Raw genomic sequence first — 26,202 nt, forward strand, 5'->3', positions numbered from 1 at the left:
CAAACTGTTATGGACACAATATAAAACAGATAGCAATGAGCTGTGTTTGAGAAACAAGTCATTGTTGACTGATGCAAGATATGGGTTTTATAACAACAACAGATAGTTTTGTCAAGGGATGTGCCCTGTTCCCCCTCAGGAGGCTTAAAAGATTTGGCATGGGCCCACAGATCATCAAAAAGTTCTACAGCTGCACCATTGAGCCATAAGACTTCTAAACAAGACTGCTAAATAGCTAATCAAATGGCTACCCGGACTACCTGCATTTACCCTTTTTTTGCAATAACTCTATGCACACACTGGACTCTACCCACACACACAAATACTTACACTGACACCCCAACACACACACACACACACACACTACATATGCCCACACACACACACATAGCATGCACACAAATGCATACTGACGCCACACACACAAACACACACACACACACACACACACACACACACACACACACACACACACACACACACACACACACACACACACACACACACACACTCACTCACTAACTCACTCACTCACACACACGTTCACACTAGCTATCTCAATTACTTCGTACCCCTGCACATTGACTCGGTACTGGTACTCCCTGTATATAGCCATGTTATTACCTGGTACTCCCTGTATATAGCCATGTTATAACCTGGTACTCCCTGTATGTAGCCATGTTATTACCTGGTACTCCCTGTATATAGCCATGTTATTACCTGGTACTCCCTGTATGTAGCCATGTTATTACCTGGTACTCCCTGTATGTAGCCATGTTATTACCTGGTACTCCCTGTATGTAGCCATGTTATTACCTGGTACTCCCTGTATGTAGCCATGTTATTACCTGGTACTCCCTGTATGTAGCCATGTTATTACCTGGTACTCCCTGTATGTAGCCATGTTATTACCTGGTACTCCCTGTATGTAGCCATGTTATTACCTCGTACTCCCTGTATGTAGCCATGTTATTACCTGGTACTTCCTATATATATAGCCATGTTATTTTTACTCGTCATTGTTATTTGTTATTAACTGTGTATTTATTCCTTGTGTCAATATTTCTATTTTCTATTATAACTTTAACTCTGCATTGTTGGAAAAGGACCCGTAAGTAAGCATTTCACTCTGTTGTTTACGAAGCATGTGACAAATAAAAATGTGATTTGATTTAATGGGGCAAATATGATACTTAGTGTTAGTTACAAGAACAACTCAATCCCTTTCCCCTGCTGATGCTGCTAGGCCCCAAAAGAGTAAACACGTATCATTAGCATTCCATGTCAACAAAGCCTTTTGTCTTCATTGCCTCCCTTATTCAAACCAAGATGATCCAAATTTCCCACAGTTTTGGTCAGGCTGATAATACTGTGTTGTGCAGGTGCTATATCTGTCTCCAATCAACAAAAAATGCATTTAAACTCAGGTTGTGAGTATTTGATTTAATAGAATACGGATGCTTATTTATCCAAATCATATAGTTCATGTCACATGCTATGATTATAGCTTTAAAATATTATTATCCGTGCTTAATAAGCATTATATGTCCCAGTGTCCTCGATCTGGTTGTTCGAGGTACTCACTCTAAGATAATATATCATTACCCACTCACACATGCTTCAACTTGTTTGACGTGGCTCCATGCAAACCTGTGATTTAGAATCAGCCAAAAATGGTTCAGTTGGAAACCACACACCACACAGTGTTAGCCTAGAATATACTGTAGATTAACAGCCCAATGTAAAGGAGATATGTCCCATTTCAGCTACAGTAGCAGCACATACAAACCCCCTCCTCTAGTGAGAGGGGAAGAGTGTGGGAGGGGAGGTATGAAAGAGAGTGTGGGAGGGGGAGGGTAAACACTCCGACAGAGTTATGTCTGATAGCCTTGCTGCTCACTGAAAGAACAAGGGACAGAGAAAAAAGTCTGTGCGGCTAAGCACTAGAAATACTGTGAGGCGGAGGAAGGAAGATATAGCGTGAGGGTGAGAGAAAAAAATAGAGAAAATATATGGAGGAGAGCTCAGCCACAAGGGGAGTGTGTTCTGAAAAACCAGGCAGAATTCAGCCGCTGGTGAGCCTGAACACCAATCCTCTCCCTTCTGCCACAGGCTGGGAGGGATTGAGACAGGATTTCCATTGGGTTCTTCCAGGGAGTGATTTATAGAAGAGTCCATGGCTGTTGATTAGGATTTGTAGCTTTATGTAGGGAATACGCTGGAGAGGATTTGAGTACGCTGTTCGCTGTTATTGCAAATTGCACACAGTAGTGTCTGCGACGTGGAGGCTAAGTCTGCTGGTTAGTGTTGGCAGTGCTGCTCCCACCTCTGCTGCTGGGGTTGTTTGGGGGCTATGTTTCTGACTGACTAGGGCAGCATCACCCACATGCAGGGCAGAGGCTGAATGGGAGGTAAAGAGTGCAACTAACCAGCATGGGAGCCAAACAGATGAAATGGTAAGAGTTGGATTTCACAAATGATTTGCATTATCTCTTGATTTACACAACATAACTGTCTCTCTCCTTCTCGTTGTTACAATCAGCGGTTGTAATATATAAATGCAGTGTTTGTTCATTGACCAGTGCCTCTACATGTGCCTTGACAGTATGGTGCTACCTTTACAGTGACGGGAGTGGTTATGACACCTCGATACAGTGCAAGCACTATGTAATTTAGAAGATGTCATTTATTTGTCTAATCAATATTATCCTATGTTCCTACAATATATATTTCTGATACACGTGTTAGAGAAACGAATCATAGTGTGATAGCTCGTAGAAATGGAGTAGTTCACATAATTTTCGGCTTTTGTCTGAATGTAGGTGTGGGTGTGCCTCTCTGGTATGGATACTGTGCGTCCGTGTATTTGTTTGTCTGGAAGAGAATCTATAGTCTATGTGAGCTGAATGAGTGATATTGCCTAGCAACGGCTAACTACAGTGTTTGGCATTGCTGTGATTTCCATTTGCAGATCGGCTTACATCTCAGATTTACTTTGATCAGACTGATTAGCATCACACTGTATATGGGCATGTCCAATCTCACATGGTGTTTTAGTGTTATACAGTATTTAGTTCCAGAGATTAGGATAATTTATGTTTAATATTTGCCCACCATAGTGGAGGTTTTATTTACATTTACATTTAAGTCATTTAGCAGACGCTCTTATCCAGAGCGACTTACAAATTGGAAAGTTCATACATATTCATCCTGGTCCCCCCGTGGGGAATGAACCCACAACCCTGGCGTTGCAAGCGCCATGCTCTACCAACTGAGCCACACGGGACCGTGTCATTTATCAATGCAAATGCTCGAACGGCAGAGTCGATTTCCGCGCTTATAAACCCAGGGTCGTTACAATACAATCAACCAACCCAAAATATATTTACAGTAAATACACAAATTACATTATACTGTAAAATAGGCCACAGGTGCATGTGATCCTCTTTCAGATATACAATTGAAAAGTTAAATCAATGCTCATTCAGTTAAATTGAAGACAGATTTGAATTAAAACATGTTATTTCAAGAAGATTTACTTTATTTGATATAAAGGGATTAAAAAAGACATTCAAAGGCTAATCTCTTGCTAATCTAGGTATCTCTACTGTATGTTGTTGTTTCAGTTGGCACAACAGATCAGCAGGGTACATCTTTTAAGGGAACCCCCAGAAAGTAGAATATGTAGCGATAAAACTACCCAGGACAAAGGAAGGGCGGTGCCACGATGAGAGATTTACACAGAACATTGGTTGGCATGTCCTTCATACTTATTTGCCTGTAGTTCTTATTACAAGGTTATTTGAAATGATTTGCAGTGTTTATCAATGGGGAGTACTTAGGCATAACCACTTCAGTAGAATCAGATAAGATGGCCACCAGACCACAGAGGCTCTGTTTATGTAACCTACTGTCCCTGTTTCTCAGCAGCTCAGTAGAATCAACAAAGTAGGCCTCTTATGACAGAAAATGTCCCAAACTTCCTGAATATGATATCTAAATGGTATATAACCTAATTGTCACAACTCTATTGAAGTCATCATACTGTATCTACCATACATCCCTACCAACTCAATTACATATCAATCCAAGCAAGCATCATATGGTACCTGCCTCCACATACAGTATTAATCATTTACAGCTGAGGCACAGTAAGAGAGCACATACAGACTCTCCTGTGGCCCAATTAACCCTAATTAATCTCCCTCTGTTCACAGTGTTAGTGAATGGATAAAGGGTGGATAAAGGGTAATTCCATGGTAACAGAGTGATGCTGAGACTCAGATGTTTCACTTTAAAATGTATGTCAAACAAAAACCAGTGATTGCAAAGTTAACAAACCATATAACTATATGCACAAGGACTACTTTTAACAATTTCCACTGAACATTTTATAAAAACACATTTACTTGAAGAACAGTGCAGATGCAAAGTTTGGGAACAGAATGACGGTACAAACATTCATTCTGTTCTTCAAGTAAATGTGTTTTTTATATATATATTTTCGGTAGACATTTTTAAAAGTAGTCCTTATGCATAGAGTTGTATGGTTTGTTTAAAGAAGACGGATGCCATCCTAACTACATTAAACCAGACATTAATCTCACAGACTGTAATGTGAGTCTAATTACTCATGTCAATTACGCTTCACACTAATTAACATATGGTTACATAAATGCAATCCATCATAATCCACCCATCTTGCCTTTTTCTGTAGAAAGATTTGAACATAGTCTCTCTCCCCTTTTCAACATGTAATGCCTAAGGGTTTTCGGTTTAATAGTGGCAGAAACTGGCAACAATTATAAAATACAAATGCAAATGCTCGAACGGCAGAGTCGATTTCCGCGCTTATAAACCCAGGGTCGTTACAATACAATCAATTACAAAATATCCTAAAAACCAATGTATCAAAATAACATACATAATACTTTTGCAAAGTATTGTATTGAATTAAAATACAAGTATCTTGTATTTTCAAATACAAAATAAATTTGCAAGTACACCCCTAACATTTTCAGTAATGGTAACAAAAGCTTTTTACATGCTATGACTGTGATAATGTGGTTGTTTCTACTATGGTTGAATGCACTGACTAAGTTGCTATCGATGCTAAATAACAAATGCTAATGTAGATGTAAAAATAAACACTTTATCACGACTCAGGATATGACCCAGATGCAGACACAGGAGGCGGATAGTACAGATCTCAGATGATTTATTATAAACACGGGTCAGGCAAAGGGCAGGTCGAGGGCAGGCAGGGGTTCGTGATCAGGTCAGAGTCAGGCATGTACAGGATGGCAGGCGGGCTCGGGGTCAGGGCAGGCAGAATAGTCAGAACCCAGAAAACAGAACTTGAACAAAAGGAAGACGGGAAAGCACGCTGGTAAGACCTGACGAACTGGCAACAGACGACATGAGAACACATGTATAAATACACAGGGGATAATGGGAAGATGGGCGACACCTGGAGGGGGGTGGAGACAAGCACAAAAACAGGTGAAACATATCAGGGTGTGACACACTTGCACAGCATGCTAGATATTATTATTCTCATGAGCTCCACCTCCGAACGAGACCAAATTTGAATAAAAATGTGAATGACTGTAGAGATAGGCAAAGATACATTGAAATGTATCTTGTTATAAAATACCCTAAAGAATGTATGAAAATAAAATAAGAAATACTATTATCAACAATACAGAAAAGTCAGTCAAAAAATACATTTAAAGTAGGCAAAATAAACCACAAAAGGAATCATAGACAGACTATTTCAGTCAAATGTCCTGTGCAGTTGTAAATCAAACAAATACATGTGTGAACACAACGTTTTTGAAATTTCAACTTATTTTTTAAGAAATAGGCTCTATATAATTGTCTATCAGGACTGTTGAAAAGTATTTTGATAATACAAAATGCAGCTCTCTGAAGTATCTTGTTAGAAAATACATTGGACTGTTTATTTCTTTTATTTAACCAGGAAGGGCTCATTGAGATTTAAAATGTATTTTTCAAGAGCGTCCTGGCCAAGATAGGCAGCACCAAGTCATTAGAAAAATTACAGACAAACAACATGAAAAACTACAAGTAATTAGTAAAAAACATAGAATTCACAAGAGTATAACAAAAATCAAAAACAGCAAATTAAAAACATTGACAGGTCAGGGAATCAGCCTCAAGATCATTCATCAGTGATTTAAAAATACCAATCGGGACAAGTTCTTCCAGTTTAAAAGTATTTTATAAGGTGTTCCAAGACGATGGCGCAGAGTACATAAAAGCCCTTTTACCAAATTCAGTTCGGACATTTGGAACAGTTAGCAGGATAAAGTCCAGCGAACGAAGAGAGTACCCACCACATTTCTGAACAATAAAAATGCCAGAATAAAAAGGTAGTAAACCCAAAATGGCTTTATAAATAAAAGTATACCAGTGACTGAGCCTACGAGTGACTAGAGAAGGCCAGCCAACCCTGGTATACAAAGTGCAGTGGTGCGTAAGGGTTTTGCAGACTGTAGTCTAGGCCAGTGAAATACAAATGAAAAAATATGCAAAATACATTTCAAATACATGTAACAGAAATACTGCACATCTCCGAATGGTGGTCTATTTGGTCCACACAGACAGAAGCATGGTTGTTTTCCCACAGATATGAAGAAAAGGATCACGGAATCCCCCCTCTGGGAGCCATATCTAATGCCTGGGGTTATAGACCACATGTGGCTGGATCCCATTTCTAAAAAACAAATGAGGGAACATGACAAGAGGCCCAGACCTCAGGGTGCTTGGAATGTACTCAGAACAGACAAAGATCATCATAACATACAGACTGAGTACATAACAGACTCAGTACATCCTGAAAGAGGAAATCATCCTCTCAGAGACATTGAAATCATTGTCAGTTTTGAACTGATGTCTCCGGAGGAAAAAACAATCCTAAGAATGCGTTGTTACAAAAACTAAAACAGCATGTTTCTAAATCCCGCCCCTATCTGACTGTTTGAAAAAGGAAATAGTTGTTTGACTCAAATGTGTCCCATTTGTCTGAAGTTGCCTGTAAAGTGCATTTTAATTTAAGTAAAACTTAATATTTTGGACAGTCACTTATGTTTGTGTCAATTAAGTTGAATGAATGAATTAATGAATGAACAAACAAATTCCATCTCTGTGTTTACTTACACCCCCCTCCGTATTCGAAGGCCCCAAAAATTGCTGCTACTCTCTGTTTATTATCTATGCATTGTCACTTTACCACTACCTACATTAACATATTATCTCAATTACCTCGACTAACCGGTGCTCCCGCACATTGACTCTGTACCGGTACCCCCTGTATATAGCCTCGCTAATGTTATTTTATTGTTGCACAATTATGTTATTTTTCTTATTTTTCTATTTTACTTCAGTTTATTTTAGTAAATACTTTCTTAACACTTATTTTTCTTAAAACTGCATTGTTGGTTTTAAGGACTTGTAAGTAAGCATTTCACTGTAAGGTCTACACCTGCTATATTCGGCGATAACATTTGATTTGATTGATTGATGGACAGTGAAGCTAACACTTTTAATTTGGCTCTATATTCCAGCATTTTGGGCCACTATTTGGTCACTATACAGAATGTCATCTCTTATTTGAGTGTATTTTAAAACAACATGTCTGTTGCATGTGAAACATTTGATCTCAAATCCAAAATGCTGGAGTATAGAGCCATATTAAAAGTTTTAGCTTCACTGTCCAAATAAATACAGAGGGAGTGTATGTTCACAGTGTATCATTCTGTTGAAATATTGCTTAGTCTAGATGGCATTTACAGTATGTACAGTATATGTAATTTCAAGAAGAATGTCTTCCATGAATATGTATTTATTATATTTTATTTGGCTCAGCAGCAAACAAACTCCTTATTCCTGTCTTTTCTCACCATCTGTTGCAGCCTCAGTTCAGCCAGCCCTGCACACTCCCCTAAAGAAGAGTACATCATCGCTCAGTCCACAGACACTCCTAAAGGAGTATTTATCTCAGCTCAATCTGAAGACCACGCCGAGCCTGGAGATGACAAATCAGAGTTGACGGAAAGGAAATCTGATACAGGTTGGCTGCACATTAATTTGCTCATTCCTGAAATCTGTTTCCATTTGATTTATCTGCTACAGAAATGACGTTTTATCATGCCCCGTCTGTTTCTGTCTGTCTCTGTCTATTTGTCCATCCGTCCATCTGTCTGTCCATGCCTCCATCTCTCCCTCTGTCTGTTTGTCCGGCTGTCCGTCTGTGTGTCTGTGCCCTCCAGAAGAGGTGTCTCTCTGTGGCCTGTGTCCGACCTCGGGGCATAGTGGGCCAGAGGAGGAGAGATCATGGGACGAGCAGCTGGAGTGTCACCAGGAGCAGCTGGAAAAGGAGATGCAGGAGGCCAGGAGGATGGTGTTCCGCCTGCAGGTAACTAAAGGCTCCTCACACACACACATACGCACTCACACATGCATGCACTCGCACACACCTACACACACACACACACACACACACCAAGGATATTGTAGTAAACTAAAACAAAAACAATTTAGTAAACTGAAATAAAATAATTAACAAACCTGTTTCAAAAACTAAAACTATACTGAAACTATTGTATTTGACTCCAAAACAAACTAAAATAAGTAATAAATAAAAACCATCATGAATTACAGTGCATTCGGGAAGTATTCAGACCTCTTGACCATTTCCACATTTTGTTAAGTTACAGCCTTATTCTAAAATGTATTAAATAGTTTCCCCCCCCTCATCAATATACACACAATACACCCATAATGACAAAGCAAAAACTGTTTTTTAGAATTGTTTGCCAATGTATTACAAATAAAAAAACTGAAATATCACATTTACATAAGTATTCAGACCCTTCACTCAGTACTTTGTTGAAGCAACTTTGGCAGCGATTACAGCCTTGAGTCTTCTTGGGTATAAAGCTATAAGCTTGGCACAACTGTATTTGGGGAGTTTCTCCCATTCTTCTCTGCAGATCTCTCAAGCTCTGTCAGGTTGGATGTGGAGCGTCGCTGCACAGCTATTTTCCGGTCTCCAGAGATGTTCGATCGGGTTCAAGTCCTGGCTCTGGCTGTGCCACTCAATGTCATTCAGAGACTTGTCCCGAAGCCACTCCTGCGTTGTCTTGGCTGTGTGCTTAGGGTCGTTGTCCTGTTGGAAGGTGAACCTTCGCCCCAGTCTGAGGTCTTGAGCGCTCTGGAGCATGTTTTCATCAAGGATCTCTCTGTACTTTGCTCTGTTAATCTTTCCCTCGATCCTGACTTATCACCCAGTCCCTACTGCTGAAAAACATCCCCACAGCATGATGCTGCCACCACCATGCTTCACCGTAGGGATGGTGCCAGGTTTCCACCAGATGTGACATGTGGCATTCAGGCCAAAGAGTTCAATCTTGGTTTCATCAGACCAGAGAATCTTGTTTATCATGGTCTGAGAGTCCTTAAGATGCCTTTTGGCAAACTCCAAGCGTGCTGTGCCTTTTACTGAGGAGTGGCTTCTCTCTGGCCACTTTACCATAAAAGGCCTAATTGGTGGAGTGCTGCAGAGATGGTTGTCCTTCTGAAAGGTTCTCCTATCTCCACAGAGGAACTCTGGGGCTCTGTCAGAGTGACCATCAGGTTCTTGGTCACCTCCCTGACCAAGGCCCTTCTCCCCCGATTGCTCAATTTCATCGGGCGGCCAGCTGTAGGAAGTCATGGTGGTTCAAAACTTCTTCCATTTAAGAATGATGGAGGCCACTGTGTTCTTGGGGACCTTCAATGCTGCAGAATTCTTTTGGTACCCTACCCCAGATCTGTGCCTCGACACAATCCTGTCTCGGAGCTCTACGTACAATTCCTTCGACCTCATGGCTTGCTTTTTGCTCTGACAAGCACTGTCAACTGTGGGACCTTATATAGACAGGTGTGTGCCTTTCCAAATCATGTCCAATCAATTGAATTTACCACAGGTGGACTCAAATCAAGTTGTAGAATAATCTCAAGGATAATCAATGGAAACAGGATGCACCTGAGCTCAATTTCAAGTCTCATAGCAAAGGGCCTGAATACTTATGCAAATAAGTATTCAAAAAAACTGTTTTCGCTTTGTCATTATGTGGTATTATGTGTAGATTGATGATTGAAGAGGGAAAACATGTATTTAATCAATTTTAGAATAAGGCTGTAATGTAACAAAATGTGGAAAAAGTCAAGTGGTCTGAATACTATCCGAATGCACTGTATGTTCAGTTTTAGTTTTGGGGGGGACAAAAATCGAATGGGTTTTACAAGCTTTTTTTTCTAATGGGGTTTTCAAGCTTCTGAATCTGGTGGGTTAGACATTTACTTAATAATTTAAAGATAGACTCAGTGAGATGACTTTGCCACGAGCAGCACCATAGATATTTGGCGCGTTTGAGTGGTAAGGCTAAAGCAACCGACTGTAGACGAAAGTCGAGGAGTGATCAGTGCATCTGATAAGAAGCAGGCGCTCCTGGTTGTTGCAGAAATTGACCCACTACTACTGTTTACTTGGTGAATCTACGTCATCTCGCTGAGTCTACCTTTAAACCTATCCTAACCTATGACCTGACCCAGCACCTTATGCATTACTGCCCCACAGGGTCAAGAAGTGACCTCCCAAAAAACACAAACACTTTGCAACACATAAATGGCTCCTAGCCTCCCACGCATAGGCTTCGTTCTGTCCCTAACACTAAAACGAAATAATATAAAAACATAGAAATGTTTTTATGAAACTTAAACTAAATACAAATGAGTAAAATGGAACTGAAAACTAACTGAAACTAAACTGATTTCAAATGAAAATGTTTAACCTAATAGAAAAAACTAATATAAAAACACAAAACTATAATAACCTTAACACACACACACACTCTACAGATACACACAGATAGATACACTGTCAGACATACAAACATAGCTTTATGTGAACATCTTTAGTATGTCTAAGATGTATCCCTCCAAGACTCCAGTTAAGGTAAGTATACAATGAGATTGTGATCATCCAAACATAATCTGGTATCAAGGAGCTGAGTGCTCTTAATCTAGCACAATCTAATCTATCCTGTCAGGTATAAAAATCACCCCCCACCTCTACCCCACCCTGCCCAACTGAGGATGATCACATGAAAGTGTTCTGCACATGTCCAAGCCTAGCATTTGCTCTATGTTCACTGTCCAGTTCAGGTTGGCAGCCTTGTGGTGTATGTGAGGTCGTACGTCCATATCGGTGTGTGTGTGTGTGTGGTCATGTGTTCAACAGGCTTTATTTCTCTCTGGTATGTGTTTATACTGTAAAATGTATTCTGGGTGTGTAGGCTTTATCTTATGTGTACAGTATGTGTCCATCCCTCTCTTCTCTCTCCAGGCTCTACTGCTGCACGGCTCTCTCCCTGAGGACGAGCAGGATGTCTCCATGGGCTTCGGGGATAGCAGAGCTAACTCTGAGCAGCAGCTGGTACTGTGTCCACCCCCATCCTCTCTCTACATTCACTTTAGATAGTATGGCATGTTCAGCCACTCTGTGATGTAGCAGTGTCAGACCCTGGCATACTATAATGTTTTCACTGTCACTCTAGAGTCCAGAAAAGACGCAGATACTGTAGAAGTGTGAATGAGTCTGTTATCTGCTTAGCCTGCTTTCATGCCAGGCCACTGTCTCTATAAGCTCTGGCATTTCTCTATTTCCCATAATGCCGCTCATCCCCTCGCTTTGAAGGTTCTAATCCGCAGTCGTCTGGACCAAAGCATGGAGGAGGCTCTTGATCTGAAGGTACAGTAAGTAAAAGTAATTGGGCTTAATGTGGATGAGCTGCCATAAGAGCACATACCCTAATGAAATGTCTCTGATTCTGTCTGTCTTTCTGTCATCTCAGAGGGAGCTTCTGAGGCACAAGCAGGAGGCACGCCACCTTCAGGCCATTAAGGTAAAACCTGCCAGTCAAACCCTTCAGTTTGTTTGGATTGTTACTTATACATAGATTGGTGGTTTTTATTCAGTTCTCATGCCAGCTCTGGGTAGAGAAACAGACCCTTTTAGCCTCCACTGTTCCTTTACAGAAGAGTTGTGTGCTCTCTTTAAGGCTTCATAATGATCCATATTATTGGGTCCTTACTCTTTGGTAGGCAAGCCGGCCTCTCTAGCGTTGTCTTTGATCTGCCTTTCCTCATTAGGATGCTCTTCAGCAGCGTATGTCTGTACAGGAGGCTGCGGTGCTGCAGCTGAAGCAGGAGCTACTGAGGTGCAGTATGGACAAAGAGCAATTGGAGGGGGAGAACGTGAGTCAAATGATATGATAATACATACGTTGACATTTAGAAGGAATATTTGACCTTTATATTCAATGGCTCTATCTATTTATGTATTCAAATATTCACATTACACATTCATCCACATTACAAATATAAGTATATATTTGTATATTTGTAGGCAGAGCTCAAACGGAAATTGAGCGATCGGAACAAACTGCTCAGTGAATACGAGGTAAGATCAGAAAAAAACATACTAACATACTTTAACATTTGGATATGATTATGTAGTTGAAATGTATCAAAGTATCACAGATATCACAGTGATATGTCTATAAAACCAGCAGCAACTTGGAAAAAAGGATAGACTACTTCAGCAACAGCAATTGAAACTGGACGATGCTCGGCACAACTCTAATGAAGGAAGCCACAGGGTATGGTACCATAATCAAACTGCTTCCACTGCACTTACAGTAAATGACATGTATTCGTTGTAGCTTGTGAAGTTGGTAAGATATATTATGTCTGTTTTTCTTCAGTCATCTAGGAGTGAAAAGAGTGGGTACAGTAACTCTGTGGGCCCACCCCCTGGTCCGGCCTTCCAACACACAGCGGTGAGTCATGCACACCTATGTACATTTCCTACATGTGTTTACATGTTGGTTGGAGGGAGGGGGTGATTCATTAAATGTGTGTTTTAGATATGTTTCATGTCATCATTATAGCTGTTTCTAGAGCTAGAGACCTAATAGAGGTTAAAGGCCATGGCCAAATGATCAACAACCTTCAAATTTGCCTGGACACCAGTTCTAGTGGTTTATGTCATTATGTGTGTGTGTGGGTTTGTGTGTGTGTGTGTTAGCAGGGGGAGGAACTGCAGCTAGTAAGGGAGGCCCTGCGTAGTCTGAGGGATGGCTTCTCAGGTCACGACCCTCAGCATCACACCCTGGACACACTGGAGCAAGGGGTGGCCAGTCTCATGGACCGCCTATACACACTCGACACACGCCGCAGGCAGCAGGACAGAGGGGTACACACACACACGCACACGCACACACACACACACACACACAGAGGATCACAGAGATGGGTGCTGTGTGTATGCTGTTAGCGTGATATTATGCACCTGATGTGATAATCGTGTTTATCGTGTGCACATCGTGACTGATTGAATTGGCATTTCTCTTAGTAACTGAGACTCTGTCTTCTTGTAGGGTCAGTACAAGTCACCAGGACGAAGAGCCAACCCCACAGACAGGGACTCATGGCCACCCAGCTCAAGTAAGATGTACTGTTTGTTTTGCCGTTCTCAACAACCTTGCTAATTCTCTTCACGCAACTTTATATAATTGTGTAATTCAATTACATTGAGCACATGTTAGGAGGTATTGAGGATTTTAATTAGCTAGGCTGGCTATCTGTAGAGAAAAGGGTCATATTAATCCAACTTGGTCTGGTCCACATAATTATTGAAGACAGCCTCCAGGTACCTGTCAAAATATTTTACTTATATTAGAGATTTCCATCAATACAACACCAGGGCAATAGACTCTGATATTGCCTGTTTTAAATGTAAGAGTCTATCTGGTAAGAACACCTTTTTATATACTGACGCTGTTGAGTGGAACAAACTATCACAGCAACTCAAAGCCATGCCGACCATAGTTGTACCATCGGTGTCGGCTAATGGGGATATCCTAATAAATCAAATCAAAACCACAACTTCCTTTAAAAAGGGTCTTAAGCTGGCTAATGATCGAGCAATAGACACATTTATTCATTTCTGTATCTATGTAATGTGTCTGTATCTATGACATGTGTCTGTATTTATGTCATGTGTCTGTATCTATGTCATGAGTCTGTAACTATGTCATGTGTCTGTATCTATGACATGTGTCTGTAACTATGTCACGTGTCTGTATCTATGTCATGAGTCTGTATCTATGTAATGAGTCTGTAACTATGTCATGTGTCTGTATCTATGGCATGTGTCTGTATCTATGTCATGTGTCTGTATCTATGTCATGTGTCTGTATCTATGTCATGAGTCTGTAACTATGTCATGTGTCTGTATCTATGTCACGTGTCTGTATCTATGTCATGAGTCTGTAACTATGTCATGTGTCTGTATCTATGTCATGTGTCTATCTATGGCATGTGTCTATCTATGGCATGTGTCTGTATCTATGTGATGTGTCTGTATCTATGTCATGAGTCTGTAACTATGTCATGTGTCTGTATCTATGTCATGAGTCTGTAACTATGTCATGTGTCTGTAACTATGTCATGTGTCTGTAACTATGTCATGTGTCTGTATCTATGTCACGTGTCTGTATCTATGTCATGTGTCTGTAACTATGTCATGTGTCTATCTATGGCATGTGTCTGTATCTATGTGATGTGTCTGTATCTATGTCATGTGTCTATCTATGGCATGTGTCTGTATCTATGTGATGTGTCTGTATCTATGTGATGTGTCTATCTATGGCATGTGTCTGTATCTATGTGATGTGTCTGTATCTATGTGATGTGTCTGTATCTATGTGATGTGTCTGTATCTATGTGATGTGTCTATCTATGGCATGTGTCTGTATCTATGTGATGTGTCTGTATCTATGTAATATAATGTTTTAGCACCATGGAAATAAGTATGACTTTCTTGTGATGTCCCTGTCATTTTTATTTTCATATGTACTATGTGTATGTTTTTTAATTGGCAAATGAAATCAATCAATCCTGTCTTTAAGCTGTAGCCAGTAAGCCGACCTATATGTTTTTATTTGTTTTCAGAAATAGCTCACTCTCACAGTAGCCCTGGCCTGGACTCCACAATCTCCACTAAAGTGCTCTACTTCACTGATCGCTCACTCACTCCTTTCCTGGTCAACATCTCCAAAAGGTACGAATCCAGAATCCCTCTTTGGGTCTTGAAGATGTCCATTGCATGTGTATCATTGTGTTATATGGTTGTGTGCTGCCTGGATGCAATGTATGTTAGTACACGTGTATATTTTTAGGGTATTGAATGCATGCGTGTCATTGGTGTGTATGTTGTGTGTCTATGTGCTGTAGCGTTGTGAGGGAATGTGCATGTCTGTGTCTCTGCACAGATCAATGTACCATGATGCCATCTGACAGTGAGACTGTGCTGTTAGGCTGGGGGAGGTGACTCTGAGAGACGTCAAGGCAGCGGTGGACCGCCAGGGTAGCTTCAGGTACCACTTCAAAGCCCTCGACCCAGAGTTTGGGACTGTGAAGGAGGAGGTAGGCATGTTTTGGATTACAGCTTTGGGGTTACATTTAGATAGGGTCAACCACTCAGGCAGAAATGACTGAATGACCAAAATGAAAAGATAAAACACCTGGAATTGGCAATAGTTCCGAAACCCAATAACTATTTTAAGATCATAGAGACGAGGATTCTCTATAAAGGTTGATAAACTAGTTTAAAATCGGAAGTTTACATACACCTTAGCCAAATACATTTAAACTCCGTTTTTCACAATTCCTGACATTTAATACTATTAAAAATTCCCTGTTTTAGGTCAGTTAGGATCACCACTTTATTTTAAGAATGTGAAATGTCAGAATAATAGTAGAGAGAATGATTTATTTCAGCTTTTATTTTTTTCATCACATTCCCAGTCGGCCAGAAGTTTACATACACTCAATTAGTATTTGGTAGCATTGCCTTTAAATTGTTTAACTTGGGTCAAACTTTTCAGGTAGCCTTCCACAAGCTTCCCACAATAAGTTGGGTAAATTTTGGCCCATTCCTCCTGACAGAGCTGGTGTAACTGAGTCAGGTTTGTAGGCCTCCTTGCTCACACACGCTTTTTCAGTTCTGCCCACAAATGTTATATAGGATTGAAGTCAGGGCTTTGTGATGGCCACTCCAATACCTTGACTTTGTTGTCCTCAAGCCATTTTTGCCACAACTTTGGAAGTATGCTTGGGGTCATTGTCCATTTGGAAGTCCCATTTGCGACCAAGCTTTAACTTCCTGACTCATGTCTTGAGATGTTGCTTCAATATATCCACATACTTTTCTTTCCTCATGATGCCATCTATTTTGTGAAGTGCACCAGTCCCTCCTGCAGCAAAGCACCCCCACAACATGTTGCCACCCCCGTGCTTCACGGTTGGGATGGTGTTCTTCGGCTTGCAAGCCTCCCCCTTTTTCCTCCAAACATAACGATGGTCATTATGGCCAAACAGTTCTATTTATGTTTCATCAGACCAGAGGACATTTCTCCAAAAAGTACAATCTTTGTCTGGCTTTTTATAGTCTGGCTTTTTTTATGCCAGTTTTGGAGCAGTGGCTTCTTCCTTCCTTAGCGGCCTTTCAGGTTATGTCGATATAGGACTCATTTTACTGTGGATATACTGTATATAGTGCCAACTGTAAAGTTTGTTGGAGGAGGAATAATGGTTCGGGCTAGGCTCCTTAGTTCCAGCGAAGGGAAATCTTAACGCTACAGCATACAATGACATTCTAGACCATTCTGTGCTTCCAACTTTATGGCAACAGTTTGGGGAAGGCCCTTTCCTGTTTCAGCATGACAATGCCCCTGTGCACAAAGAGGTCCGTATAGAAATGGTTTGTCGAGATCGGTGTGGAAGACCTTGATTGGCCTGCACAGAGCCCTGACCTCAACCCCATCGAACACCTTTTGGATGAATTGGAACACCATCTGCGACCATGGCCTAATCGCCCAACATCAGTGCCCAACCTCACTAATGCTCTTGTGGCTGAATGGAAGCAAGTCCCTGCAGCAATGTTTCAACATCTAGTGGAAAGCCTTCCCAGAAGAGTGTAGGCTGTTATAGCAGCAAAGGTGGGGACCAACTCCATATTAATGCCCATGATTTTGGAATGAGATGTTCGACGAGCAGGTGTTCACATACTTTCTGTCATGTAGTGTGTGTTTAGAGACTGTCTGTCCCTGTATATGTCATAGTTTATATTATAAGAGCATGACTGTCTGGTTCTGGTTGGTGTTCTCAGGTGTTCCAGGATGGAGCCCTGGTGCCTGGCTGGGAGGGGAAGATAGTGGCCTGGGTGGAGGAGGACCATGGAGAGAGACGGTAGAAGTGGGAACCAACCAACCATAGAGGGAACCACTTGCCTCAAACTGTGACCACTGGACTATGATGCCATAACACCTTCTCAGTATTCTCAGCAGCCCTGCAGAGGTAGCTATTATAACAGTTGGGATCAATCTATTTATTACTGTTTCGAGATAAAACCATACTTTTAAAAATGTCTCTTTCCTATGGACATTTGACTTACAGTAACTGTTTGAAGTACAAGTTCTAGTTGCCAAATATGAATGAATACAATTTTTACGTTTTAATAAACATTGATTACTGCATGAATATTGACTATTTGTGAATTATTTCCTAGACATGCAGTTAATGTAACTCATGATCATGGAGGACTATAACTCCACTTGAGTCATTAATGTTGCTCTGAATGTCTTTACTGAGGTACTGTTTACTACTACAAAAGGTTCAGACCCACAGCTTGTAGGATGTATAGCAGAAATGACATTTATTTTGGTCCATTTGCTTTGAGGTAACTGAAGTTACTGCCTTCTCTAATGGCCTTCTTATATTTCCAAAGTGAAATATATATTATTATATACTTCTTATATCTCCCTTCAGAGAGACAAATCACCTACTGGGTGTAAGTGTGACATGCCAGAGCAGACAGTGTTTTTTGTTGTTGTCTGAATTAAGGTGTGTGCTTTTAGTGTCTGCAGTAACGGCACTAGAGTATAGACACTTGCAAAGTTAATGTCCGTTTCTTGTTGAACGTGGCAGAGGCCGACTCCTCATTCACAGTCTCGGGCAGCTCCAGGTGTAGATGGTACATATCCTCCACTTCTAGTAGTATATCATATTATAGAGAAATACACACACAGACATTTAGACCAACAAGACCACAGAAAGGCTAACTTATAATGTAACATAGGCTATTATGTCAACATAGGAAGCGCTTAAGCAAAATCAACATCGTTTTTGTTAATCTGTCACAGGGCCTTATTCATAGCACAAGGGAAGGGGAAGCAGAGTGGTCCCTGACCTAGGAAATGCTGAGATGGCACTCTGTGATGGACTGAACCTTTGGTAGCTCCACAGTCAGCTCCAGGCTCCGAGAGAGGTCCCTGGGGTCAGAGTTGACAGTGAGCTGGTGCTGTGGCTGCTGAGGCTGGGCTGTCACTGAGCTAGAGATCACCTGGATCAGGTTCTTGGTCTTGTAGCTTTGGTCCCCTGGCCCAGATGATAGCTGGACAGATGTGATGAGCTGCACAGGTGTACTGTCCTCAGGTCTGCCCTTCACGCAGAAGGAGATCTGCTGGAGCAGGGAAGCTGGGGTCTGGGAGGCTGGGAAATGAATGTCAAAACATTCATCTTTAGCTACAGGACACCTTTAAAAAATATTCATACTACATAGTTAGTAGGTATTGCTCAATACATTGTGGTTAAATAATCTCGCCTTTAACTTGATGGTGTCACCTTAATAAAAAATAAAACTGTTCCCTTGAACCAGGGAATGATTACGTAGAGGCCTTGCCTGTGTTGGTGGCTGGACTGTTTTAGAGAACCCAGGCGGCACTGCATGTCCTCTAGGCCATGTCCGCTGGACCAGACGCAGGCCATGCTGCTGCTGGGTGAAGCTCAGGGCTAACAGGTGGACCTGGTCCTTCTCCCTCTTGTCCTTCTGAGCCTGCTGCTGCACCGCAGGGCTGAACGCCACATCCACCTTACTGTAGTCATCTAAGTACAGGGAACACAAGTTGTAGTTAGGGATGATAGAATTACCGGTTTCACGATAAACCATGGTAAAATTCCCAACGGTTAGTATTACCAGTTCAAATTTGAATTATCATAAACACGGTTTGAAAACCTCACGGTAAATACTGTCCAGCATCAACCAAAGTTAGCAGGTCTGGCGCAGACGCAGCAGGCAACGTGGGTTTTGTTTTGGGTAAAAACATGGCGGAAGGCAGTGACAGCGCTTGGGAGATTTTTCAGCCTTCTAAGAGGACCAAATCTGAAGTGTGGTCGTATTTTGGGTTTTACAAGAGTGCTGAGGGAAACTTAATCGAAGATGGTCACCCTGTCTGCAGAACAAGCAAAAGAAAATTGCTACGAAAGGGGGCAACAGTTCAAATCTCTTGAGTCATGTTTGTGACCACCACCCACTACTTTATAGCGAATGCAAGGTAAGTTAACTTTTAGCTCAATGCATGATGTGGGGACTTCGAATGGAGGAAAATGTCATGGTTTGTCTGTCTAACTTGCTAATAGCTTGTCAATAATGTAAACTGAAGCTTTCAGTGTTACCTACTCTTGTAAAAACACTACACATTGTTCTGCTGCTGTATGCATCGTGTGTCTGCAGACTCTATTTGCCCATTGCACACGATAACACGTTATGTAGTTTAGTCTCCCAACCAACATATTTTGATCATTTAAAATCCGTCAGTCGTCGACTTGGTTGTAAAAGTGTTCAAACAGGAAAACACTATATACTCCTATATTTATGTAAATTGTTGGGCTCATTGCAACTACTATCACTGTCTTCTTAAAACTCATTTGTATTTATGTAAATTGAGCATGGGGCCATTGCATATACTCAAATGCAACACAGAAGACAGACAGGGGCTGGGTTCCAAACACTTAAGACACACCCTCGTCCACTTACCCTCGCCTTATGCCCTTGGGGGAATCCCCGTCGCCATCTTGGAGGACGGTCCAAATGATTAGCCAAGCAAGGGAAGTTTGCAACGTAAGCCCCTCAGCCCTCATTTTTAGTCGGCTTTGCAAGTGTACAATTATGTTCACTTCCTCTAAGAAACAACATCAATGGAGAAGTCAACATACAAGTTTAAGTAAAAACGAATGCAAATAAGTTAGAAATTGTGCTACTAATGCACATGATGGCACGTCTCGTAAAAAGTAAATATGTTTTTGTAGAATTAAAACATTTTCCTTCTTCAGAAGTTCCAGCCAAGCAGGCTGACGTTAGTTAGCTAATTCATTTGCTAGCTATCATACAGTAGGCGTATATTAATAATTATATTTTTTAATATAAGTAGACATGCACTCATAATTGACTGTAGCGCATATAAAGCACCCACAAGCTACTGGAGGCTGAAAACACAATCATCGCGGGATGAAGGGTGTCCATTTAAAAATCATTCCTTCTTCCCTCGCCCTGCAAGTGTATACTCGTCAGACGTCATGATACGTCATCAGAAGTGTCCACTTAATTTGAGGGCTGAGGGGATAGGTGTGTCTTTTAAGTGTTTGGACCTGCGTGTGTGTGTATGTGTGTGCGTGTGCGTGTGTGTGTGTGAATGAGGTGAGTGTGTAATAATTACAATGTAACAACACCAATAATAATAATACATTTGCTATTCCCTTGTTTACAAGGGACACTCGAGCAAGCATTTAAAAAGACAGGCTGCTTATGCACCCACATCAAAACATGCTCAAGACCTCATTGCAGCCCTTTCATATTACATTGCAAAGGACATGATGCCATTTCAAATTGTTGAGAGGCCTGGCTTTCTGAGGCTGATGAAGGTTGCCGTGCCATCACGAACATTATTTGTCAAGACTGAAATCCCAAACCTGTACAACCAGGTTAAAGCTGATGTTTGACTCAAGGCACATGGTTTGCTGCAACTACTGACCTCTGGACCAGTGACCTCTGGATCAGCTTCACTAACCATTACCTCACCCCAGACTGGCAACTGGAATCAAACTGCCTGGAGACACAGTTCTTCCCAGAAGATCACTCGGCTCACAACATCAAATAGTGTTTTGCGAATATGCTGGAAGAGTGGAGGAATCAACAAGAAAGACCTGGTCTGCATAACCACAGACAACGCAACAAACATGATCAAGGCTTTTGAAGAGTTCCCAGATCTGTGGCTTGGGTGCTTTGGCCATAATTTGAACCTGGCCATCTCAAAGGCTCTGAAAATTCAGAGTTTACCCAGCAGTCAAGGCCTGCCGTCATCTGGTCCAAGGCTTCTCACTGAGCTGGAAGAGAAGGAGAGAACTGAGAGAAAAGCAAGCTGCCCTCAACATGCCACAGAAGGCTCTGATCCATGATGTGGTGACCCGATGGGGATCTACACACAAGATGCTTGAGCGTTTCCTCAGCCAACAGCAGCCAGTCTGTGCGACACTGGCTGGAGAAAGAGGAACATGGCATCTGATGGCCAAGGATGCCGACATAAGTGTCATGGAGCAACTGTGCCAGCTCCTTGAACCTCTGAGCAAGTTTACAGATGCACTTGCCTCCGAGACACGAGTGACACTGTCAGCCATCAAGCCTGTCCTGGACCACATCACCCGGGATGTTCTGGTGGAAAGGGATACGGAGCCATCTCTGACCAATGAGATGAACAGAGTAATGAGAGAAGACCTTATCAACAGATGCAAAGAGAGTCATGCACATGGCTTGTTTCATTGACCCCCGCTTCAAAAGGCGCTTTTTAGATGAGCCTGAGGCTGCAAAAGTTGACACTGACACCTGTGTCCAGGAGGCCTTGAAGCTGGCAGCTGTGTCCAGGAGGCCTTGAAGCCGGCAGCTGTGTCCAGGAGGCCTTGAAGCTGGCAGCTGCACAAGTCAGGGAAGAAACGCAAAGCACCAGCAGCACCTCCATCACCAACACCCCCACAGCGGCATCAGAGGGGAAAGGCCTTGCTGGGTTGCTGAGACATATTACCTCAACAAGGCAGCAGAGCGGTGAAGAGGGTCAGATTCCAACCACCTCAGAAGACAAGAGTGAAAGAAGAGATCAAGGTCTACCTGTCTCTGCCACCCATTCCAGCAGAAGAGGATCCACTGATGTGGTGGAGGGGCCATGCATCAGAGCTGCCTCACCTTGCCAGGGTTGCCAGGAAGCTTTTGTGCATCCAAGCAACCAGCGCGCCATCAGAGAGAGTGTTCAGCGCCAGCGGGCACATTTCCAGCACATTTTAACAATACCGCGATAATATTGATAACCGTGATAATTTTGGTCACTATAATCGTGATATGAAATTTTCATACCGTTTCAATGAAACACCTTTTCAGGTCAAACAGTGTTAGATAACATTGGTATCAAAACCATTAAAAAGTGATAAGAAAGTCAGCTGTCGTATACAGTTGGAGTCGGAAGTTTACATACACTAAGGTTGGAGTCATTAAAACTTGTTTTTCAACCACTCCACAATTTTCTTGTTAACAAACTATAGTTTTGGCAAGTCGGTTCGGACATCTACTTTGTGCATGACACAAGTAATTTTTCCAACAATTGTTTACAGGCAGATTATTTCACTTATAATTCAGCCTGTTCAGCTCATCACAATTCCAGTGGGTCAGAAGTTTACATACAGTAAATTGACTATGCCTTTAAACACCTTGGAAAATTCAATAAAATTATGTCATGGCTTTAGAAGCTTCTGTTAGGCTAATTGACATCATTTGAGTCAATTGGAGGTGTACCTGTGGATGAATTTCAAGGCCTACCTTCCAACTCAGTGCCTTTTTGCTTGACATCATGGGAAAATCAAAAGAAATCAGCCAAGACCTCAGAAAAAAAATTGTAGACCTCCACAAGTCTGGTTCATCCTTGGGAGCAATTTCCAAATGCCTGAAGGTACCATGGCCATCTGTACAAACAATAGTATGCAAGTATAAACACCATGGGACCACGCAGCCGTCATACCGCTCACGAAGGAGACACGTTCTGTCTCCTAGAGATGAACGTACTTGGTGCGAAAAGTGCAAATCAAACCCAGAACAACAGCAAAGGACCTTGTGAAGATGCTGGAGGAAACAGGTACAAAAGTGTCTATATCCACAGTAAAATGAGTCCTATACCAACATAACCTGAAAGGCCGCTCAGCAAGGAAGAAGCCACTGCTCCAAAACCGGCATAAAAAAGCCAGACTATGGTTTGCAACTGCACATGGGGACAAAGATCATACTTTTTTGAGAAATGTCCTCTGGCCTGATGAAACAAAAATAGAACTGTTTGGCCATAACGACCATCGTTATGTTTGGAGCAAAAAGGGGGATGCTTGCAAGCCGAAGAACACCATCCCATCCGTGAAGCACGGGGGTGGCAGCATCATGTTGTGGGGGTGCTTTGCTGCAGGAAGGACAGGTGCACTTCACAAAATAGATGGCATCATGAGGGGGGGAAATTATTTGGATATATTAAAGCAACATCTCAAGACATCAGTCAGGAAGTTAAAGCTTGGTCGCAAATGGGTCTTCCAAATGGACAATGACCCCAAGTATACTTCCAAAGTTGTGGCAAAATGGCTTAAGGACAACAAAGTCAAGGTATTGGAGTGGCCATCACAAAGCCCTGACCTCAATCCTATAGAAAATGTGTGGGCAGAACTGAAAAGTGTGTGCAAGCAAGGAGGCCTGCAAACCTGACTCAGTTACACCAGCTCTGTCAGGAGGAATGGGCCAAAATTCACCCAACTTATTGTGGGAAGCTTGTGGAAGGCTACCTGAAACGTTTGACCGAAGTTAAACAATTTAAAGGCAATGCTACCAAATACTATTGAGTCTATGTAAACTTCTGACCCACTGTGAATGTGATGAAAAAAATAAAAGCTGAAATAAATAATTCTCTCTCCTATTATTCTGACATTTCACATTCTTAAAATGAAGTGGTGATCCTAACTGACCTAAGACAGATAATTTTTACTCGGATTAAATGTCAGGAATTGTGAAAAACTGAGATTAAATGTATTTGGCTAAGGTGTATGTAAACTTCCGACTTCAACTGTAAATATTTTTGGGGGACAATGTAAACTTTTTTCCCCTGCACCTCTTATAAAACAGGTTAAAGTCCAGGTAATTATGCAGAAATACAGGTTTGTGTTCTGCAGGACAACAGTGACTCTTGGTACCTCCTCCTTCACCAGTGTCTGTCTCCAGTCTCCCTCCACACACAGGCTTGTTCTCATCAGCAGGGGTAGGGACGCACTTCCAGCCACACACATTGATGTACAGCAACCCTTTCTTTGTCTCCTGACACAAACAATAACGCAACAGTTCAGCCTCTTTATAGTTCACACCTCCATATTATTAGCCAGCGTTGCACAGTCAAACGTGCACTGCAAACAAATGAACCAGTATTCTCTTATCAACACACTTAGTTGTGTTATTTTTTATGTAGGCCAGTGTTCTAAGTGTGTGTTTTGAATCTATAAACTCTACAGTGTGGGTGTAGCTGCTCATAGAAAGCAGGTCATTTGTGGTTCCAGCATTTCAGTGAGTAGGCAGGAGTCAGGCTGAGGTAGTGCATTATTATTAGCTCCCTGTTTAATTTGTTTCTCGATAAACATCTGGTAGCTTTGGGGGTCATTCTGTGACAGGTCGTCTAACATGGACCAGAACTGGTTGAACTGCTGCAAAACTTCCTGCTTTGTACTTTGTACTACCAGGGAAGAAGACATATTTCTGAAAATATGTTGAGGGATTTAGTTCAGTATACACACAGCTCATTGGAGTTTTGCATTTGATTATGGCATGGCAAGGCACGCTAGCTATAGATGAACAAGCATGGAGAGAATTCCTTGCTAGGTTAAATAACGTTTATGTTAGCTAGCTAACGTTACAGTAGTGTAGCTAAATAGCTACCCCAATACACCAGCCAGCAATGCCTTGAATACAATCAAACCATTTGGTACGAATGCTGTGAATCAGATGGAGAACAGTAGTTATCATTTTAACACAAAACACATGGAAATACTCACAGTAAACTTGCTTCAAATTTTTGCGACCCTTGTTCTAACGTTACAGCTAAATGTTGACAAACTCAACTTTTGTCGCTAGTGTCCTCTTTTACTATGGAAACGAGATGAGAGGGGTGCATGCACGCCCTCTTCTGACAGGAGAGAGGTGCTACTACTTTGCACTCAACGGTGAACAGTGTCTGCATCCTTCAGACACGATGGCCCAGACACATAAACCTCTTTCATCACACCAGAGTAAACAATGGACATGTTTAATTATGAAGCATAATTTATTTTCATTACAAGACAAATATATGATATAAATATGTTCTCATTCAGGTGCTAAAAATAAAATGTATGACAAACACATAGTATAAAATTATTTCCTAAATAATGTATGCATTTCTGCAATAAACATGGCCATTATAAGGAGGTAAAATGACAGATATAGTACAGGAGGAAGAATGTCAGGAGCATCTTATGTTTCAGTTTGCTCTAGGCCTGTTCTGGTCATACATGAGTCTCCCTGATCATCCATTGTCTTATTCCTCTTCCTCCTCAGTAGCTCTGGGGATGGATAAACAAATGTAACATACAGTATTATGCAATTTCAGGAGGAGAAAAAGAAGTGCACAGCTGATGTGTTCCTGATATGTAAAAAAAAATCAACACGTAGACCTATGCAACAAAGAGTTCGTTTAAGGTTACCTCAATCATGTCGTAGATCCAGCCGAGGAACTCGGCCACCTTGGTGTAGACTCCGGGGTGGTTGGGCTCAGCGCAGCCTGTACCCCAGCTCACCACGCCCACCAGTCTCCATACATTGTCAATTTGACAGACCAGAGGACCCCCACTGTCCCCCTGGGAAGAGGACAGGAGCAGATACACACTGCTGTCAATCACACTGGTTACCAGACCACCACACTGATTGCTAGGGGTTGAGATATTGTTAAGTCACAGTGATTTAGGGATTATGGGTTGGGATATTGTGAAATACTGAAACCTGAGCTCAAGTGAATTTGATCGGTTGGACCTTGAATAAAGCTGGTGTGCCCGCATGCCTAATGAGCTTTGTCTTTGATAATTCAGAACAGTAATGGTGAGACCTGGGGGAAAATATTCTCATTATCAAGAACCAAT

General features: G+C 41.7%; 3 protein-coding genes across 8 annotated transcripts in view; 1 reads left to right on the forward strand and 2 right to left on the reverse strand.

The window, feature by feature from the left end:
* The first annotated feature begins 1,844 nt into the window (after nt 1-1,844).
* Nucleotides 1,845-17,673, forward strand: LOC139548078 (dixin-A-like). Of its 6 annotated transcripts, none has more exons than XR_011669625.1 (15): nt 1,845-2,456; nt 7,938-8,095; nt 8,295-8,440; nt 11,414-11,503; nt 11,765-11,818; nt 11,922-11,972; nt 12,220-12,324; nt 12,476-12,529; nt 12,639-12,728; nt 12,834-12,908; nt 13,157-13,324; nt 13,509-13,575; nt 15,085-15,193; nt 15,405-15,558; nt 17,303-17,673. XR_011669625.1 is itself a non-coding variant. In XM_071357403.1 (15 exons), exons 1-15 carry the CDS (start codon nt 2,434-2,436, stop codon nt 17,384-17,386), a joined length of 1,383 nt encoding a protein of 460 aa, XP_071213504.1. In that variant the 5' UTR covers nt 1,845-2,433; the 3' UTR covers nt 17,387-17,673. The 6 variants fall into 6 exon arrangements, 5 of the variants coding, with proteins under 5 accessions (XP_071213504.1, XP_071213505.1, XP_071213506.1 ...); XM_071357403.1 differs by having other exon boundaries at nt 15,450-15,558; XM_071357404.1 differs by having other exon boundaries at nt 13,160-13,324; nt 15,450-15,558.
* On the reverse strand, nt 17,238-25,076 carry LOC139548469 (PIH1 domain-containing protein 2-like). Its single transcript, XM_071358174.1, has 6 exons — nt 24,590-25,076; nt 24,235-24,356; nt 20,009-20,153; nt 18,862-19,184; nt 18,389-18,684; nt 17,238-18,190 (listed from the first exon to the last, which is right to left on the reverse strand). Exons 1-6 carry the CDS (start codon nt 24,781-24,783, stop codon nt 18,068-18,070), a joined length of 1,203 nt encoding a protein of 400 aa, XP_071214275.1. The 5' UTR covers nt 24,784-25,076; the 3' UTR covers nt 17,238-18,067.
* Nucleotides 25,077-25,319: 243 nt separating this feature from the next.
* Nucleotides 25,320-26,202, reverse strand: part of LOC139548079 (transmembrane protease serine 5-like) — a 33,261-nt gene continuing 32,378 nt past the window's right edge. Inside the window, exons 12-13 of the mRNA XM_071357408.1 lie at nt 25,771-25,923; nt 25,320-25,629 (exon numbers count right to left, since the gene is read on the reverse strand). Coding sequence (XP_071213509.1) covers nt 25,621-25,629; nt 25,771-25,923 — 162 coding nt within the window. The 3' untranslated portion in view covers nt 25,320-25,620. The remainder of the gene's footprint in view (nt 25,630-25,770; nt 25,924-26,202) is intronic.

The sequence above is a fragment of the Salvelinus alpinus genome, chromosome 21 (assembly GCF_045679555.1).
Source record: "Salvelinus alpinus chromosome 21, SLU_Salpinus.1, whole genome shotgun sequence".
NCBI lineage: Eukaryota > Metazoa > Chordata > Actinopteri > Salmoniformes > Salmonidae > Salvelinus > Salvelinus alpinus.

Bases quoted from the DNA above. Each gene is read 5' to 3' on its own strand.
- LOC139548078 (XM_071357403.1), top strand. From the start codon at position 2,434: ATGGGAGCCAAACAGATGAAATG. The intron at 8,441-11,413 runs GTAACTAAAGGC...TTCTCTCTCCAG, and splicing joins GGATGGTGTTCCGCCTGCAG to GCTCTACTGCTGCACGGCTC. The intron at 12,530-12,638 runs GTAAGATCAGAA...CTATAAAACCAG, and splicing joins AACTGCTCAGTGAATACGAG to CAGCAACTTGGAAAAAAGGA.
- LOC139548469 (XM_071358174.1), bottom strand. From the start codon at position 24,783: ATGTCTTCTTCCCTGGTAGTACAAAGTACAAAGCAGGAAGTTTTGCAG. The intron at 24,357-24,589 runs GGAACCACAAAT...TTGTTTGTGTCA, and splicing joins TGCCTACTCACTGAAATGCT to GGAGACAAAGAAAGGGTTGC. The intron at 18,685-18,861 runs GTAATCATTCCC...TTCATTTCCCAG, and splicing joins AACACAGGCAAGGCCTCTAC to CCTCCCAGACCCCAGCTTCC.